The 18,220-nt window shown below is 55.9% G+C and overlaps 6 protein-coding genes across 6 annotated transcripts; 3 read left to right on the top strand and 3 right to left on the bottom strand.

Annotated features, from left to right (window-relative positions):
* Positions 1-806: 806 nt before the first annotated feature.
* SPSK_08599 (C6 finger domain protein) lies at positions 807-3,306 on the top strand (the record flags this gene model as incomplete). The annotated part of the gene is made up of 2 exons (XM_016735191.1): positions 807-1,619; positions 1,735-3,306. The coding sequence occupies 2 exons, from the start codon at positions 807-809 to the stop codon at positions 3,304-3,306; spliced, it is 2,385 nt and encodes a 794-aa protein (XP_016587489.1).
* Positions 3,307-7,365: 4,059 nt separating this feature from the next.
* SPSK_10949 (uncharacterized protein) lies at positions 7,366-7,581 on the bottom strand (the record flags this gene model as incomplete). Its single annotated transcript, XM_016737178.1, has 1 exon — positions 7,366-7,581. The coding sequence occupies one exon, from the start codon at positions 7,579-7,581 to the stop codon at positions 7,366-7,368; it is 216 nt and encodes a 71-aa protein (XP_016587488.1).
* Positions 7,582-10,613: 3,032 nt separating this feature from the next.
* Positions 10,614-12,344, top strand: SPSK_08973 (MFS monocarboxylate transporter; the record flags this gene model as incomplete). Its single annotated transcript, XM_016735555.1, has 1 exon — positions 10,614-12,344. The coding sequence occupies one exon, from the start codon at positions 10,614-10,616 to the stop codon at positions 12,342-12,344; it is 1,731 nt and encodes a 576-aa protein (XP_016587487.1).
* Positions 12,345-12,729: 385 nt separating this feature from the next.
* SPSK_09550 (uncharacterized protein) lies at positions 12,730-13,738 on the bottom strand (the record flags this gene model as incomplete). The annotated part of the gene is made up of 2 exons (XM_016736122.1): positions 12,730-13,552; positions 13,614-13,738. The coding sequence occupies 2 exons, from the start codon at positions 13,736-13,738 to the stop codon at positions 12,730-12,732; spliced, it is 948 nt and encodes a 315-aa protein (XP_016587486.1).
* A 374-nt stretch (positions 13,739-14,112) lies between these two features.
* On the bottom strand, positions 14,113-16,056 carry SPSK_08832 (uncharacterized protein; the record flags this gene model as incomplete). Its single annotated transcript, XM_016735418.1, has 1 exon — positions 14,113-16,056. One exon carries the CDS (start codon positions 16,054-16,056, stop codon positions 14,113-14,115), a length of 1,944 nt encoding a protein of 647 aa, XP_016587485.1.
* Positions 16,057-16,758: 702 nt separating this feature from the next.
* SPSK_09409 (urease accessory protein) lies at positions 16,759-17,943 on the top strand (the record flags this gene model as incomplete). Its single annotated transcript, XM_016735982.1, has 1 exon — positions 16,759-17,943. The coding sequence occupies one exon, from the start codon at positions 16,759-16,761 to the stop codon at positions 17,941-17,943; it is 1,185 nt and encodes a 394-aa protein (XP_016587484.1).
* Positions 17,944-18,220: the final 277 nt, after the last annotated feature.

Here is an 18,220-nt window from a genome sequence, read left to right as displayed (position 1 = left end):
GCATTCGCTCTTGTCGACCGCCTCGATCGGCGGCGCTGTTTGCAGGCCTTGTCTGCCAGGCCTTGTCTCGCAGCCATTCTGCTCCACAACCGCCAGCCGGGGCCATCAACGCTCTCGCTTTGGGCCGTTGACTGTCATTTTCTTTGCATCTGTGTCTTTTCTATAGTCTTTTTCAGCCTGTGCTAATATTTTACTCGTTTGTCATCCAGATACTAAAAAGATCACTTGCATCCGCGACTTATTTCAGTCCTCCCATACCGGCCGCTACGGCTGCCTCTCTACAAGCGGTGACGCCCGTTGCCGTGGTCTGACGGCGACGACCAGACGCAACGAAACCAAGAGCAAATACAAACGGACGGAACGACGGGAAAAGACAAGCGTAAAGCGAGACGTCCGGGTGTCTGGCTTTGCGCTCGCTCCAAACAGGCGTCGCAGAGAACAAGGACTAGCAAGGACTGCCGCCCAGGCCGCTCCTTCCTGCCGCCGTTGACTGGCTGGCCCAAAACGCTGTGTCCCAGTTTGCCAACGTCGCTCCTGCCCTCCTTCCATCGCCGCACACATTCGCCGACAGTTCCTTCTTTTTCTTTCCATTCGCACTCTTTCCCTGTCTTTTTGACATACGGCTCCTTTTTGGGCACCGCATTTGTGCAGAGCCTGGACGCTGCGTCCAAAAAAAAAAAGAGTCGGGAACGACAACCGAAACAAAGAATACCCCAACGAACCACCCTTCCCATACACAGCCTTCCACATCTTCTGAAGACGGCGCCTCTGGACGTCGCTTCTCTCTGTCTCTCATATTCCATACAATGGACTACTCACACACGTCTCCTCACATGTCGCCGTCGGCTGCCTCGTCGGCTGCTGTTGAGCCCAAGACGGTTCGGTTTCAGCTGATCTCGCCGGACTCACCGCACACCACGGCTCGCCTGCCCATGCGGGTGCAAATCTACCCCCATGATGCCACAGACTCGATTGTCACTACTGTCAAGAACTTTTATGGCCTGTACTCAAGCCCAACAAGCTCTAAGGGCGTCAGTTTTGAGGACGAGGCTGGCAATACCATGATTGCCCGCTACGAGAACTTCCGCAACAACATGGTGGTCTACGTGCGCGTCATTGAAGAGCCAGCGCTGTCGCCCAGCGGCTATGCCTCACGTAACTACCAATCGCCCCCGGCGGTTGCCCATGGCGCCAACCCGTCTGACCTGCCCTATCCAAATGGCGCGGATGGCGGCCATCCGCCGGCCAATGGGTACTACCCTGGCCATAGCGCTTCGTCGCTGCAGCATTTCCACCACCTACAAGAGCAGCACGGCGAATACATCTCGCGCCCGGGCTCTCGCACGTCGCGCAAGCGCAGTGTGTCGCCGAACGGCAACCGCGGCCGTCGCAGTGACTCGGCTAGCACCAACTCCAAGAACCGCTCGCGCTCGTCCAAGAACCGCCAGCAGTCGGATGCCTATGGCCCCGACAGCATGGCTGGTTACAGCAGCGGCGATGGCGCTCCTGGCTCCAACAATGGCAGAGCAAAGGAGCAGCAGCCCATTGGAAACACCGACATCAGCCTTGAAAACATTGTCGAGGGCGGCCGTCGCAAGCGGGCCAAGTTCGAGAGCTCAGTAAGTCGAATCATTTTTAATTTGCTTTTTGGCGACTGCCATCGGACAGCAATCGTCCCTTTTTATTCGTCGCCATGTCTCCTTGTACTTTTACTAACCGCTCGCCTCGTTTCAGGAACTTCCGCTTTTCGCTCCCCCGCAAATGCCTGCGGCCACCTCAAATCCCTCGGTGTCTCCTGCCCGTCGCTCCGACCAACGTCCTTCCCTTCCCTACGTCCACCCGGGCCAGAACCCCTTTAGCGGTGCTGGCGCCCTGCACTCGCCACAGCACTATAACACACACTTTGGCCAAGGCGGCGTTTACGCCACACCGGGCTCCGACGGGCGCCGCACACGTGCAAGCATTGGCTACCCCCACAACGGTGCTAATGGCGGGAGCGTGGGTGTTCTTCCCACCCCCGATCCAACTGTCAGCTCCATGTCGGAGGAGGACAAGGACGTTGCCATGCAGCTGATGCGCCTCGGTGAGATCTCAAACATCTCCTACGGTCGCACGTCCACGTCCACCCAAGATGATACTTTCAGCGGCCGCGCTGATGCCGCGTCGTCGACCGGTGCGACGAGCGACTCGGAGAGCGAGAGCGACGGTGAGAACAGCGAGGACTATGATGATGGCGAGGAGGAGGTCGCCCCGCCTCACCGCAAGCAGAGACTGGATCTGGATGGGGCCAGCCGCAAGATCTACCAGTCCGTGGAGCCCGCTGATGACGACAACGCCGATACCGATTACAAGGATAGTATGCAGTTGCCTGGCCTCATGGCCGCGCCCAAGCTGAAGAAGGTGACCAAGGCAAACGCTGCCAACGGTGGCGGCCCCAAGCAGGCTCGTCCGCAGGCTACGGCCACTTCCAAAAAGCCCAAGGCCAGCAAGGCCAAGGCTGCCAGCAACACCGTGCAGGTCCCTGGCGCAAACAGCGCGAAGACCCCCACCACCAATGGTGCCGCCAAGAGCAAGAAGGCCAACGGTGCCGCCACTGCCATCAGTGTGCCCATGTCTCCGGCCTCGCTGCCGCCGTCGCGCAAGCTCTCCGTCTCCTCCACCGGTGGTCTGCCTCCCCCTCCTGCCGGGCCTGGTGCCATTGCTGGCCCTGGAGGCGTCGTTGACGAGGACGTTGCAGATCTCTCAAGCAAGCCCCGCTGCCAGCGCTGCCGCAAGAGCAAGAAGGGCTGCGATCGCCAGCGCCCCTGTGGCCGTTGCCGGGATGCCGGTATTCCCGCCGAGCTGTGCATCAGTGAAGACGAGGGCAATGGACGTAAGGGCCGCTATGGCCGGCACATGGGCGTTCCCGTGAAGAACACGGCAGGCGGCGCCTCCTCTACGTCTATGCAGCCGCCGCCGCCGCCGCCACCCCAGCAGCTGCTGCAGCTACCCCAGCAGGCGCCTGTCCCCCAGACGCAACACCACCAGTCGCCGCACAACTCTGTGCCGACGGCCATCCCATCGCCGTCTCACCAGGCTCCGCATATTCAGGCACCCATTCAGCAGATCACGCTGGCGCCACAGCTCCCACAGCTGCAGCAGATCCTGCCGCCTCAGGTGCCCTCACAGCCTCAGCCGGGCCAGCAAGTCAAGACGTTACCCGCCCTTCTCCCGCCGGCTCACATCTCCTCCACGCCTATCATCGCCCCCACGATTCCGGCTCTGATCGCAGCCAGCTCTGAAAAGAACAAGAAGCGCAAGCGGTAAACCGTCTCGCGGGTGTGCATGCATGTCTCTATGTACTTTTTTTTCTTTCACCTTCCCACTGTTGTGTTTCTACTCTGTTTTCTCTTTTTGTTTTCTATGTTTTGACTCCTGCTGTTGGCTCGATTTTTATCTCGGCCCCATTATGCTATGCGAAATTTTTGCGTGTTTGGCAAAGCGACGGGGCGTTTGCGACCTGCTTCGATTCCGATTTCTTTCTGCTTTCATTCTGATGTTTCTTGTTTTCTTGCCTTCAACTTTCTTATATGCCTTTTATTTGCCCTGCTGTCAGGGCGGTCAACGGCCAAAACAGACATACGGCGCAGGTAATACAGATATCAGTCCTCTAAGGAAATGGTACTGTAGCATGTTGCGCCTATTTCTAAACAACACGAACAAATGAGCAAGCAACGGATTCGGCTGGTGTTCACGAGGTGTCTTTCTTACTATTTCCTATATGTCTGGTTTATTATTCCTTTCTTATTGTTCGATTTTTCTCTACCTCCTTGTCTCTCTTATATGACCACGATTGCTCCGTTATCTATCTTTCAAAGTCGGCTTGGACATCAGATCGTGATCTTGTGGAGCGGCCTTGGGTCTACGACGTGCCACAACCACCACCGAACGGCAAAGTGCCTCGAAGAACAGACGCAAGAGAATCGGCGAGAATGAAGCATGCGAAGAAGATCACCCAGCGATCCGAACATGCGGCAGCGTACTCCGCCCAGTCGGCATCCTTTCTAGCTTCACTTTGGCTCTCGTCACATCTCCAATGCAACAGAAGCCATGGTGTGACGGAGAGGACACACGGGCACATACACAAAAAGTACAGTGGCATATCGGTTCTCAGATTGACTCCAACCAAAGCCGGGTGCAAACGAGCAGGATGAGGAAAGAAAAGCTTGTTGTGTCCTATGCTTTTTACTGTTCATGTTCGCTTGTTGCTCTGCTTGAATTGCTTTGTTATATTTCTCACTTCAGGAAAAAAAAGACAGCAACTAAAAAAAAAATGTGGACAACAAACGGGTCCTGGGGTTTAGAAAGTGCGGAGGAAGAAAGCGGAAGACAAAAAAGGTATGGCTTCTTTGAAAGGGTCCAGGACGGAGGGGTGTCTATGGCTTCGCTATTTTTTGCTTTTACTTTTTGTTGTTGTTGGCCTTTTTGTGGCCTCTACTTGCCTTTGTATTTCTTTGTTGCACTTTCGTTTTCGTCACTTTTTACGTCTGCTCCATCTGTACAGTCTGACTATTCGAATCACGAACTCTATTACCATTCCTTGTCGTGTACAGTGTGCGTTTCAAGACCTCATGTTGTCATCCGTAGTGCAGCTCGAGTGCAACTCGTCGCAAAAGAAAACCTACGGATTTACGGAACCGTTCCTGACGGAGGATGTCTAGAGCAGGCCCCGGACTCGGGGATTTGTGATGTACAGGGGATCCCAGTGTCTCCCCTTTATCGTGGTCCGGTATCTTACTTATGTAGGCCATTCATGAGAAGGGGCAACAGTTGTCGTAAACGATTTGCTGACAGCCGTTGTCGGAGAGGGGTGGCCGCAAGCCGGGATGCCGCTCATACGGGTGTACATCGTAGTACTTTCTCCTTTTCTTTTCACATCTGAGGCTGAGGAATAGCTTGCCCCCACCCCTTTCCCCCTGTCGAGTAGTGTTTTCTTCACCGCCGTTCATTTGCGACGGCTTTTTTTTCTCCCCTGTCGTAGCGCGTCGGATGACCGCATGCGGGCGTCGCATCCGCGCTGGTTTTCCGTTTTGGGAGAAAAGACGGAAAGAAAGATGGGAGGTTTGTGATCAGGGCGTCGAAGTATTGTGTATCGTGAATAGCAAATCGCCGTGGCGTTGATTTGGGTTGGGTGCCGAGGTAAGGGGGCAACGGAAGGACGTTCATTCCTTCCACCGCCGTTTTTTGTTGACCGTTGTTGACCGTTGTCGCAGTTGTGGGCCTTCTCATTGGTGCGGGGCATTGCGTCGTTGCCGGATTCGTCACTGTGTGATGGCGGGGTACAGAAATTGTACCTTTATATACTAGCAAATGCCAGCCAAATGCAAGTTACCCGTCTTCACAAGATGCGAGGGGTCATGTTGGCGCGGGGCGTTCCGTCGCATTTTTTGTGGGTCCCACCCGTCTTTTTTTCGACAACTCATTCTGTTTTCTTAATGGAAAATGCGACGCCGGGATTGCGTGCGAGCGAAAGGTTCAAAGCGGAAAGCAGGGTCTCGTTTTGTCGCTGTGTTGCGTGCTTCTCCGAACTCTGCCAGCCCTCTATCTAAATTTACTCTGTTTTACTCTTGCGTTTGTCGAAGTCCGCCAAGAAAGGCTGACATGCCCCAAACAATGAAACCCAACTGACCATGATTGGCTACATGTGAGGACAAGAGCTTCTTGTTCGACATCGAATATGATTTAAAGATCGAGTTTTCTTGCTCCCTTTGATGCTTCCCTTTCGGAAAACTCCACATGTCACTGAAAATTGCGGGGTTTGCAGCCCCCGGGTGTGGCAAGGAAGTGTGGCAAGGAAGCCCTGGTTTTGTTTTGTGCCACGACGGATTCGTGTGAAACAAACTGTTATTGATTCAGACTGTCACTTACAGAGCTTTATAAGAAGACCAAAATCTTTGGGCCGTGGCTTCTGTAAGAGGGAAGGGTGGCTGCTTGGGCCTGGGTTCTTCTGGCTTGCCTTTGATCTGGTAATTAGCACGTGATGGGGCTTACCTTAACTCATAGGGTAGAGTTTATTTTCCGTGCACTTTGAGTGTGCCATCTGTGGGGTATTTTCCTTCGTGTGCGTGCAATGTGTTGTGAAGTTTGATCTGGCAATTCATTCGCTGAAATAAGGTTAAAACATCTTGTATTTTTACTTTAAATTTGTAAAATAAGTATTCATTAATTGAAATTAAACAAGTCGCCCAAAATTAAAGAATAAACACCACAAAATCCATATGAATGACCGAACTCAGTAAACTCGTAGACAAGCCCCGTGACAAGTTCGTTGACAGCCTCGTCGTTGACGAACGTTGAAGCTGTGATGCTGTTTTGTCGCTTGAGCTTCGAACAAGTCGACGAATGAGAAGCGCGGTTCATTGGCTGCAGGTTATGTTTATCTTCTGATTGGAGACCTTTGTTAGCGCGTACCTTAAAATATGGAGACAAGAGTATCATAGGCCAGCCCAATCCGGATTAGTGCATCCCGTCGCATTTTCTGCCCTGATGATGGGAGTGATTATGGAATTAATTATGGAATTAATTTAAATTCGCGCCGAAAATATCGACTTCTCCTCAGGGAAACACTGCACACGGCGACAAGACGTCAACGCGAAGCTGTCGCAGACACGGCCGCCATCGACATGCGCGAGAAAAGTAGCGGAAATGGGCGATGCGAAGCAGGGAGGAGAGGACACAACCTATTGTGTACATGGCTTCTTTGAAATCTCGATGTTATTTGTCATTTTCGGGCCGTGGCATCTAAAATTCGATTTCTATTACGGCATAAACGTGTGGCAACAAAACGGAGTTACCAGGAGACGCAATGACTCGTACATTTGACCTACAACTGCGCCTGGTGGCAACGACAAAAATAGGACAGAGAAAGGGGAAAAAATAAGAAACGGTGACAACGGCACCGTAGCCGACAAAAGTTGCTGCATCGGACTCTACGTAATGTCGCGATCATTTTCCTGTTCCCGTTCGATTGACTTTGCCTCCTTTTTTTTCTCGTTTCTTTCTCGTTCTCGTCGGCAGTCAGTCTGCCCAACGCCGGTTCGCCCAAATGACCACCCACACGGAGGCTTTCCCGTGTGATCTCATGACGAGAAACTGTGGGGATTTTTTTTTCTTCTTCTTTGTTTCTCCCTTATCCGCCGTCTCCCTCGTTGCTCCCCCTTTTACATCGTTTCCCATCTCTTCAAGCACCACCCACTACCTTGCACATTACGATGCAATGTGGACGACGTACAACGAATGCATTCGTATTCGCCGTTTGTCGCCGCTTATCCGTTTCTCGCTCCTAGTCACTCTTGACGTGCTGGGTCTTTGTGTCATACATTAGTGCTAGCGAAGGAACGAAGAACGGTCTGGAACGCGACGCAGCTTGCTTAGCTCTGATTTTTCTGGGCTGACCCCTCCCCATCGCTGTTGTTCGTCTGTTTGCCCCTGTGTCTCTCCCTCGCGCCCTTTCCATTTTCCCCTTTCCTTGTCGTTTTTCTTCTTGTCCCCTTCGTCGTTCGTTCTCACCCGTGGTTGCTTTTCCTTTTCTTTGTGGTTCATTGTCTTTCTGCACACCCCTCCCCCCTGCTCGACCGTGTTGCCGTTCCCAAAGCTACAGCCCACATCGTTGTCAGTCCGAGCACATTACCAAAAGTGCCCAGAAGGAAGGGGGCCAGGTCTGGTCGAAGGCCGAGATCTGTCCGGCTTGCGTTCTGTTTACTCCGTATTCTCCATTATTTTATCATATTGTTTTCGCGCGCTTTTTAGTGGTCTCTGCCCCTGACCTCGAAGGTCCCTCGCATTTTTCAGAAAGCATCGCATCGTGAGCTCCTGTTTGTCGATTTTTCTGCTTCGTTTTCGCGCGTCCATGGCTTGTTTTGCTTCGCTTTGCCCGCTCACTCTCCCAGTTGTTTTCGCACGTTCTTTCTTGTCTCCTCCCTAGGAGTGCACCCGACAAACACCGGCTCACCCACCTCTTCGATAATAATTTCCTTGTCTGTTTTTCCCTTGATGGTGCATGCGCTGGCGTATGAGCTAGCACTCTGTCCCCTTTTTTTCTCGTCCTTGCATTTTTTTTCACCGTTCCTCTTGGTTGCTCTCTTACTCTTCCTCGCTGCGACCTGATCTTTCTCTCTCCCATCCCCACATACCTCGCCTTTCCCCGAGGGCCTACACCCTTCCTCCCCTCCTTCTCTTCCTCTCCCACTCCGTCCACCCCCATCCCCCCAGCATCTCTCTGGCACTCACGCCAAGGATGTTCACGATGTTATTTTGTCATTTTTTTCATCTCCTCGCACCCCCGGGGTTGGGTATTTTGCGTGTTTTGCTCTTGCGCAATCCACCCTCGCCATCCAACACCATCGTCTGTCTCGCGCACGATGTATCCCCTCTTGTCCTGTGTCTTGTCTCTCTCGTCATTTTTGTCTTTCCGTCTCCCATTGCTTTACTATCTCGCCCTTTCCTGCCAACCCCTTCCCCCCCTCCCATCGAATACGGGTACACCCGCCGTGCTCATACATCTCCGTTGTCGGTTGTGAAAGAAGAGGGTATCGGTGAGCACTGGTCCGCGTGTGATGAGCCGTGGGCCAGAGAGCGACCACGATACTCTCCTTCGCGAGCTATCCGCGTCCATCTAAGCCCATCATCGTGGACGTCGTGACCATCGTGACTTTTGTGGCCCATATTGCGCATTGTCCACGTTCTTCATCTCACGTTAGTTCTACGACCTACGTTGTGGACCTGGACAAGTGTCCCAAGTGTCTCAAGTATCCAAGGATCTAAGGGTCCAAGTGCCCGCAGCTGCCGAGCGTGGACCTGCCAAAAAGGTAATGGCCAGCGGCGATGCGTTAGCCGGGATGAAGGATCGTGAACTTTCATCCTCCCCCCTCGGTCTCTTACTACTCGCCTTTCGGGTCAAGACATATCCGACAGTCGAGCGACAACGGGATGGATCGAGCCAGCTGACGCGAAAAAATTGATGGAGATGACACAAGAAAAGATAACAGAAAACAGAAAAACCGAGAAAAAATAGAAAAAAAAGAGGACAGACAAAAAAGGCAATAGGAGAATGGTGGATGTGCAGTCGATGCGGTGTGAAGAACTTTGCTTAAGAGAATGAATGGAAATCCGGATAGGAAGGGAGTGAAGGATGGCCTCGAAGGTTCCCGGAAAGCTACCAGGAGAGTCAGAAGGCCAAGGGAGGTACAAAAAACAAGAAACAAGAAGAAACAAGAGACAATGAGAAACAAGAGACAACAAGACGCAACAAGAAACAGCAAAAGGCAAGACAAACCATAGCAGGCGACGGGATGCAGATGCCGATCAAGGGATGGTCTGGATGCCTTGCAACGGCCGATGCTGACAAGCGTTTGCGTGGTGCGGCTCCTTCTATGATGTTGAAATCTCTTTACAGGACGGGGTACATTTTGAATTTGCCTCCTTACACAGCCACCTGGAAGTACGATCTTAACGTGGGAAAAAAGTTTCTTTTCTAGGATTGAAGGCGAGCAATGACAAAAAAAATAGACAACAGTGACAACAAAAAACAAAAATAAAAAACAAAATGCCTACGACAGGCAGTTTTCTGCTGCTTGCTTTTTAACTTATCGATGCATTTGCCCGAGTCTTCACATTCTTTGCCTCCCACGCCGACTGGCGAGTACCGCTCAGAGGTATTGCGTGTCCTCTTCCCATGGGCCCAGAATGGTAAGAAGACCCATTGCCCGGCCCGAAGGTTCTTGATATGGAAAGCTACGAGCGCTTCCTAGTGCCGTTTGGTTGCCGTTTGGGAGCGAGCTCCATTAGACTTGTCAGGGTCCAAAGCGTTCCAGAATATACGGCTCCAACGACGCTCCTCTTTTCGGCTCCTCTTTTATTGTTATGCCCTTTTTTCGTCGCCGTCTTTCATGCTACGCGCCCGCGGCATCCATCCTTTGTCTGACTCTACCCCCTCGCCGTCCAACTATCGTGACTTTTGTCATCACCCTCCCATCCGCGTGTCCCCTACTTTTTGCTACGACAACGCCCTCCCCCCATCCCTTTTGTCTTTTCTTTTTCGTTTTATACGCCCTTATGCGTATGACCTAGAGTCAGCCATGTCCGAGGAACGGAAAGCACGAGGGAGGATGGTGGTGGTTCATGATAGACTGACATTGCAAGGGGATGGAATGACTGCAGATACGGATCAGAAACAGGCAAAAGAAAAAAGAAACGAAAGGGAAAGAAAAAGTGGATGGCGGTAGATAATGGACGCCTCTTTCTCATCTATAAAGCCCAGACTCCTGGATGCCCATATGATGATCCTTTTGTTGATCAACTCTGGTCTAGACGGGAAGAAAGAAGACAAAAGAAGCAGACGAAGTTTTGGATTTAAATTTTATTGACTATAGAACGCCTCTGAATAGAAGAAAAGAAATCTATTTTGTCCTTGACGACCATCATCACCACATTTTCGCGTTTCTCACATTTCTCCCATTTCTGCGCTTTCTGCACTTTTTGGCACTCTCAGCCACTCCCCTTGCCTACTAACAAGAATCAACATACAGACAACAGACACTTCTTTCCACCGTCTTACGGCCCACTTGTGGACAGATATGGAGACGAGCAACATCACCGAGGGCAGACTGCTAAACAATGCCTCAGCCATCACCCTCGTCGACGAGGCTGGTGATGTTGCCATTGTTGTCGCCAATGGCGATGCTGTCGATGCTGTCGATGCAGACGAGCTCGAAGTACCCGACGTACCTGAAACGCCCGAAGAGCCCGACATGGATGGCATGGCCGACGACGATCTGGACGCATTCACGCCGACCACTGAGGTCGAGGTGATGTTCTTCCCCGTCGGTTCGGCTGTAACGCTCAAGGACGACGGCGAGGACGCCGCCACGAAAACGGACAAGGCGCACGAGAAGACTGCGTTTGTCGACGCCGAGGCCGCCCTTGCATCTGTTCCCACCAGTGAGGCCGCGCTTCCGTGGATCGCCCCCGACGGCGGCGCCATTGCCTGGTCCCAAGTCGTTGCCGGCTTTCTCCTCAACACCATCGCCTGGGGCACCTCCATGATGTTTGGCGTCTACCAGCTTCACTACACGCAGACCCTCGGCCTCGACAGCGGCGCCGTCAGCTGGATCGGCTCCGTCCAGACCTTCTTGACCTACTTTGTCTCGACCGTCTCTGGCCTGCTGGCAGACGCCGGGTACAGTCGGCACGTGACTGCCGCGGGCACGCTGCTCGTTGTGGCCGGTGGGCTCGGTACATCGTTTGCCGCGCCGGTCGTGCCTTCCACGTCTACAACAACGGGCGGCCCGGTCCCGCCTGCCCTTTTCCTCTGCCAGGCCATCATTATGGGCGTCGGTCTCGGCCTCTTGTCGGCGCCTGCGCTTCCGTCCATCAGCGCCTACTTCAGCAAGCGCCGCTCGCTGGCCCTCGCCGTGACGACCACGGGCACGAGCGCGGGCGGAGCACTGCTGCCGGTCGTGGTGCAGTTTCTGCTGCCGGCCGTCGGGTTCGGCTGGGCCGTGCGCTGCGCGACACTGCTGGCCCTGGTGGTCTGCACCAGTGCCGGTCTTTTGCTGCGTCCTGTGCCACCGGCGGCGCTTTCGAAGCCGGCGCTCGGCGTCCCTGCGTCTGACGTCGACGCCGGCTCTGGGCGCACCCGCACGGCCCGCCTTGCCGCCGTTGCCGCCCAGATTGTCGACTGGTCCGCGTTCCGCGAGCTGCCGTTCGTGCTCTTCATGGCCAACACCTTCTTGCTCTTCTGGGGCCTCTACTTTGGCTACTACTACATCAATACCTACGCCAAGGACGTCGTCGGCTTCTCGACCGACCAGGCCACCCTCCTCCTCGTCCTGTCCACCGCCCTCGGCATCCCCGGGCGTCTCGCCTCGGGCGCCCTCGCCGATGCCGTGACCGGCGCCCTCGACACCTACATCATCACCACCGTCATGCTCGCCGCCACCGTGTTTGCCTGGCTCGCCGTCGGCACCTCAACCGCCGGCTTGTACGTCTTTGTCGTCGTCTTCGGCCTCTGCAACGGCGCCGCCCAGAGCGTCTGGCTCGGTTCCATTGCCGAGCTGTCGTCGCACGCGTCCTCGCGCATTGGCGCCCGCTTCGGCACCGTCTGCGTCGTCGCGGCCGTGGCCACGCTCGCAGGCGCTCCCACGGCCTCGGCCTTGATTGGCATGGCCAACGGCGGCGCCAACAACCTGACGCTGGCGAGCACGTACCGCATTGCGCAGGTCTGGGGCGCCGCAACCACTCTGGCGAGCGCTGGCGTGCTGGTCGCGACGCGCATTTACACCATCGGCTGGCGTCTGCGGCGGTGAATCTGGTCGATCTCGTCTCTCTCCTCGGGGGACAATATTTCTTGGTAATATTTAATACATTTTGGCACGAGGCTCTACGGGCCTGTCCACCTAATTTCTTATGTCACGAGTTATGAACATATGGGGTTTACCGAACCAGCGGGAGTTCTTTGCTTTCCTTCTACCCACTTTCCTTTTCTTGTTGATTTTAATTTCTATTTTCTTGAGGCATTCAGGGTATACGTAGATACGGGCGAGATTGGAAACTTGAATTTGGGGAAACAAAAGGGGGACCGGAAGATGGACCGAGGGTATTTTATGACTCACGACACCAATACTTTATCTCTACATAGCTTTTACTAATAAGATACGATTGGGTACTTTCCTACTATGCTCTCACTCCTGCCTATGACAGACGATCCAGCTGCCGCACTGCTTCTGTCAACACCCTTGCTACCTCGCGTCCGTCTTCATGCACCTCGTCGTGCCGCCCGTGCAGATCCCGCAAGCCCACGTAACGCAACTGCCCGTTACTCTTTGCCACACCCTGTTGTAGTGTTTTCTCCATCGTGTCCATCTCGCCGCCGTCCACCAGCTCGTCCTCGTCCGAGTAGGCCACGAGCGCCAGGCGCGGTTTCGTCGCCTCGGCGAGCGTCGAGAAGTCGTACTGTCCTGGACTGGCCGTGTCCCACAAGCCGCGGTCGCGTCCAAATGCTCCCTCGGCAATGGCCTCCAGCGCCGACGCAAACCCGGTCCGGGGTCCACCGCCGTGCGCAGGGTTGCCGCCTCGCTCTACCAGCCCGCGAAGGTCGTATATGCCCTCGAGGCCGACGACGCAGGGGAGTGTCTTATCGCCGAGATTGCCCATCCACAACTGGAACGCCAGGAATGCGCCGCACGAGTGTCCGTAGACAATGTACCGGTCGTGCGCAATGTAGTCGGCTGGCGAGCCGGCTGCTGACAATCCTTCGCGGGCCAGCGCCGCCAGACCCGTGCGCACGTCATCTATGTGATCTGGGTGTTTTGCAGCGCGCAGTTTCTCCAAAGGCGTCGTCTTGGGGTCCTGTGGGAACTCGGGGTGCGGCGACAGGCGGTAGCCAATGGATGCAAACCCCGCGATGCGGCGGCGACTCATGTACGGCGAGTCCTCCGCCAGTAGTCGGTTGATCGCCGGCACGGCCGTATCGGTCAAGCATCGAGGATCACGCCATGCGCCGCCATGAACATATCTGTTGTTGGCGGTCAAGAGACAGTCTCTGTTTTGGGGCCTGGACGGCGTGGGAGACTTACATGAACCAGTACCGGTCGCTCGTCGCGGCTGCCGTGCGCTCGCTTTTGGGCAGCTCCCAGACGTCGACTATCTGCAGCTCGCTCTCCACTGCATAGCGAATCTGTCTGTGTTCCAGTCCGGCCATTGTCGCTGTTTGAGGAGACGTATTTGCAGCCTGGTATACGACACTTTGTTGTGTGCAGGAAGGCACAACGCTGAACGTTTCGGGCTTATCGCAAGTCGCAATCGCTTTGCTGCTTAACCCGCTTACAAGCGCATCTAGCCTTGTCGCACGAACATCAACGACATTCCCATCATCACGACGCACCGCGAACCTTTTGTTTGAATTTGTCCATTGACTTGCCAAGTAGCCTTGCCTCTGGTGGGCAAGACTGTCTATTTTGAAATGATCCGTGCTATATGCAAGTGTCCCCGTTTTGTGTGTGCCGTAAAATACATGTAAATGCAACCCAGGAATGCCCGGCTCCATCTCGTCCTCATTCTTCTCCGTACTCCTTGTTACTCGTCATACTCCTCTTCCTCTTCCTCCACCACCAGCTCCGATGGGTCTACCGCCCACTCGGCCTCCTCGCTAAACACCGGAACAAGGTTGTACTTGCCGCCCACCGGACCCATGCCAAACGCATTGCCCACCAGAGCAGGGCCACCGCCCTCGCCCGGCTTGCGCTTCTCATCCGACTCTTCCAGCAGCACCGCCGTCGTCAGGAACTGCACGTCCGTGCCCGGCATCATCTCGTACGTCATGCCACCCCAGCTCAGCTCCGCCCGACCCGACTGCCGGATGCTGAGCGTGCCCAGGAAGCCACCGCCACCAACGTCCGAGGGTGTGCTGCGCTTGTTGCTCTCCTTGTTGCTGTTGTTGCCATCGGTGCTGTCGTTTTCCGTCAGGTCAATCGGGGCTGGCACCACGCCATCGAGCATGACAACATCATCGTCCACGCCCGGCTCCCGTTTGATTCCGCCCGCCTCTGACCCAGAACTGCCGCCGCTGGGCCCGCCGCCGTCCTTGCTTGGTTCAAACGTCTTGAGGGACGGCAGCACAGGTGGGAATTGAAACAGGAAAAGCCGGCCCTCGCGCGCGGGCGGTGGCTTCTGCCCTTGCGGTTCTTCACTGCCCCCTGTACCGGGCAGAGACATCGACGGCTGGTCCGTCGAGGGCGGGTCCATGGCCAGGTCGTGCAGCATCGCCTGCAAGCCCTCCTCGACGGCCAGGTCTTCGGGATCTTTCTTAGCGGCGGGGGCCTTCTTGGACTTCTTGGCCACTACTTTGGAGGTAGAGGAGGGCTGGGCGCTCACGCTATCGAGCGACAGCATCTCCTCGTCGCTGTCCTCCGTCTTGACAGCCGTTCTTGGCGCGGTGGCAGCCCGTGCGGCAGCTGCGGCCGCCAGTTCTTGCCGCTTCTCGGCTAGTTCGTCAATGTCCGTCACCTCAATCTCCTCGCCGTCGGCACCGACCAGCTTGACGCTGCCCTGCGTCTTGATTGCGCGTGACCAGACCTGGTTATCGTCAAGGAGGTTGCTAGACGCCGCTGCGCCGCTGTTCTCAATGAACAGGTCCGAGTCGGACGACTCTTCTAGGGACAAAGAAGCTGCAGCGGCAGCAGCGGCAGCAGCGGCATCGGCTGCCTCCAGCTCGGCCGTCGTGGCCACAACAACTTCCGGCTCGCGGTGTTCCTCGCGCCGGATGCCCATCGGAAGCAGTTGTGATCGCTTGGACGGGCCGCCCGTTTTGCTCGCGTGGGTGCCGCTGCCGCTCGCCTCGCCGCCAGCCTCGTCTTTGATATCGCCGCCGCCGCCGTAGTCTGTCGCACCACGCGCGTTGAACGTGTCCGTGTTGAGTCGGGAGTCGTACTCGGCGTTGGCAGATACTGTCGAGAAGTTGCCGCCAGCACCACCTGCACCCCGGCCACCGCCTGTTCCAAACCCACCGCCGCCGCCGCGGCCGCCAAACCCGCCAGAGTCGTGGATGCCGCCTCGGCCGGCCGCCGCTCCCGGTACTTGTGAGAAAGGTCCATCTGGCGCCACTGTGCGGCGCACCAACCCGTCACGCCCACCGGCAAAGTCGCCCCGGCCCCGGCCCCGACCACCGCGTCCGCCCCGCCCGCCACGTCCCCGGCTGGCTCGTCGCCGTCGTGCATCCTCGGCTGCCCGGTCGTTGAACTTTTTTTCCTCCTGCTCGGCCAGAGCTTTGCGTTCATCGTCGGCGCGCCGGACCGCCCTGGGCTTCAAGGCAAACGAGCGCGCTGCGGCCGATCCTGACCCGGACGGTCCAGGCGTGGCCGATGGCCGTCCGGATGTTGATGGCGTCGATACTGGTGGTATGTCGGCCAGAACGGTGGCAGACCGTGATGATTGCGTCTCCTGATTTGGTGCGTCACTACTTCCTGCTGCCGCTGCCGCGCCGCCGCGAGCAGGCGCGCCTCGCCTTGTGCGAGGAGGCATTGCGGGCTGTCTGTGAGAGTATGTGTTGACGGCGTGTGTTCTTTTCTTTGATGATGGTGAGGCTTTTCCAAATGAACTTCTGAAAAGTATGGAAAGAATCTCCTGATTGCAATGAGATTGTTTGGGCAGTTGCCTTGCAATATAAAACGCTTTGGGCAGGGAAGGCGCGAACCAGCTTTCTGATGTTACTGAGAGGCATTGATGAAAAAATTAGTATGAGACCAGTTCTCTCCACAAAAAGAGCTTATTTGCCTTTTAGTGAGCTTTCGACGCCTGAAATTTTCGAATAGCGTGGCCGAAGCCTTGCTCTTCAGTGATTCGCACAGTATTTGCGCTAGTTCAGACTGTGCTCTCCACACAATTTGAGCGTTAACACAGTGCTAATTAGCGGTTTCTGGTATCTATATGGTGGGGGACGAGCGCTCCTTCCCGTTTTATGACAGCTTGGATTACACTTAACAAATCTGCTTGGGGTTCTGTATGAAAACGGCAAGAGCTAAGGTGACAACCACAGACAATCCACAATCACGACGCGGCAGGAGCTCACCAGTATAGATAAGGAAGGAGCATTGGCATTTTTGAGTGAGGAAGAAGAAGACTTAATAAGCTTTGTGTCTACTCATTTTCTTTCACTTCACTCCGTGAGTGCGACTGAGACCGTGGCTCAATATCACCGTCGGAGTCCGCAGCCAGCTCACCCGCATGATATCGCCCTTTCCGCCGTCAACGGCCACCCCCGGCGACGGCCGCATCGTCGCCACCCTCACGCCCAATGGCGAACCCAGCCTCGGCACCGTCTCCTATCAGTATCCGCTGAAGCTCATTGCGCCGGCCACCGGTGCCGGCGTGGGCACCCTCGGGCGAGAGGGCGCCACCGCCGTGAACAGGGATGGGCACGAAACCGACCCCGCCCGGCGAAGGAGCTCTCTCGTCTTCATGCTGTCCTATGGCGGCGGACTTGTCGCGGGCGACCAGGTCAATCTCCGCATTGAGGTCCAGGCCGGCTCGCGCCTCAGTCTCGTGACCCAGGGCACCACAAAAGTCTTCAAGGCCACGGGCGCCGGGCGTGCGGCGCCTGTCGCCGTGCCCACGCGGCAGAACCTGACCGTGGACGTGGCGCCGGGCGCGGGACTGTGCTTGCTGCCGGACCCCGTGCAGCCGTTTGCCGAGAGCCTGTACGAGCAGGTGCAGGTTGTGCGTCTCGACGAGCGCGGTGTCAACGGCGTCGGCAAGACGGCACCCTCGCTCTGCCTGCTCGACTGGGTGACGCAAGGACGGGCGGCGCGCGGAGAAAACTGGAGCTTTACGAGCTGGAAGGGCCGCAACGAGGTCTGGCTTGCGACGGGCGATGCCGTCCGCGACGACAGCGGCGGTCGCACGGCCGCTGCCGACACAAAGCCGATACCACATCGGAACCGGCTGCTTGTGCGTGATGCCGTGATGCTGGCACATGTCTATTTGGACAGCGGTGTGGCCCCGCTGCCGCCATCCACAGGGACAGAAGGAACCGCTCTCCGCGACTCGTTGCAAGGACTGGCCGTCGTTGGCACGCTGATCTTGCGCGGTCCGTTGGTGGATGCGGCTGGCGTGTTCTTCTTGGCAGAATTTGCAGCCTTGCCGCGGCTCGGTGCCCGTGACTTTCGGGATACAAACACGCCCGAACCGACTGCCGATAAGGTGTCCCTGGATGCCTGGCGTGCGGAACGCCTGCGGCTGGAAGCGGCGCATGGTGTGCTGTGGTCGGCCGCCGCGGTCCGAGGCTGCGTCGTCGTCAAGTTTGGCGCGCGCAGCGTAGAGGGTGGGCGGCTATGGGTCGGCGCGATGCTGCAGCGTGAGGGCAGTGTGGCAGCCGCCTTTGGTGAAGAGGCACTGATGTGCGTCAAGTGAGCTGCGACGTGATATATGACTGCGCAAATAGTTGTGCTGATCACATGTACACTACGCGATCGTATTTGGTTTTCATATCATGGCAGGAGCATGCTGGCTAGCAAGTCTCTTATTTGATGAGCGTTGGATAGTAAATCTATTTTTCCGGATGAATGAAACAGTTGGTACTGGTGTTACACATGTGCTAGGTGATAAGTGCAAAACGCAGAATAACAAAAATGGATGAGACGATAAACAGCAGCGCCAGATGAAAAGCTAGACCTTAGTGCACACAAGG

The sequence above is a fragment of the Sporothrix schenckii genome (genome assembly GCF_000961545.1).
Source record: "Sporothrix schenckii 1099-18 chromosome Unknown Cont44, whole genome shotgun sequence".
NCBI classification, from domain to species: Eukaryota; Fungi; Ascomycota; class Sordariomycetes; order Ophiostomatales; family Ophiostomataceae; genus Sporothrix; species Sporothrix schenckii.
The sequence above is the reverse complement of the archived record's forward strand: the minus strand, read 5'-3'. Positions and strand labels throughout refer to the sequence as shown.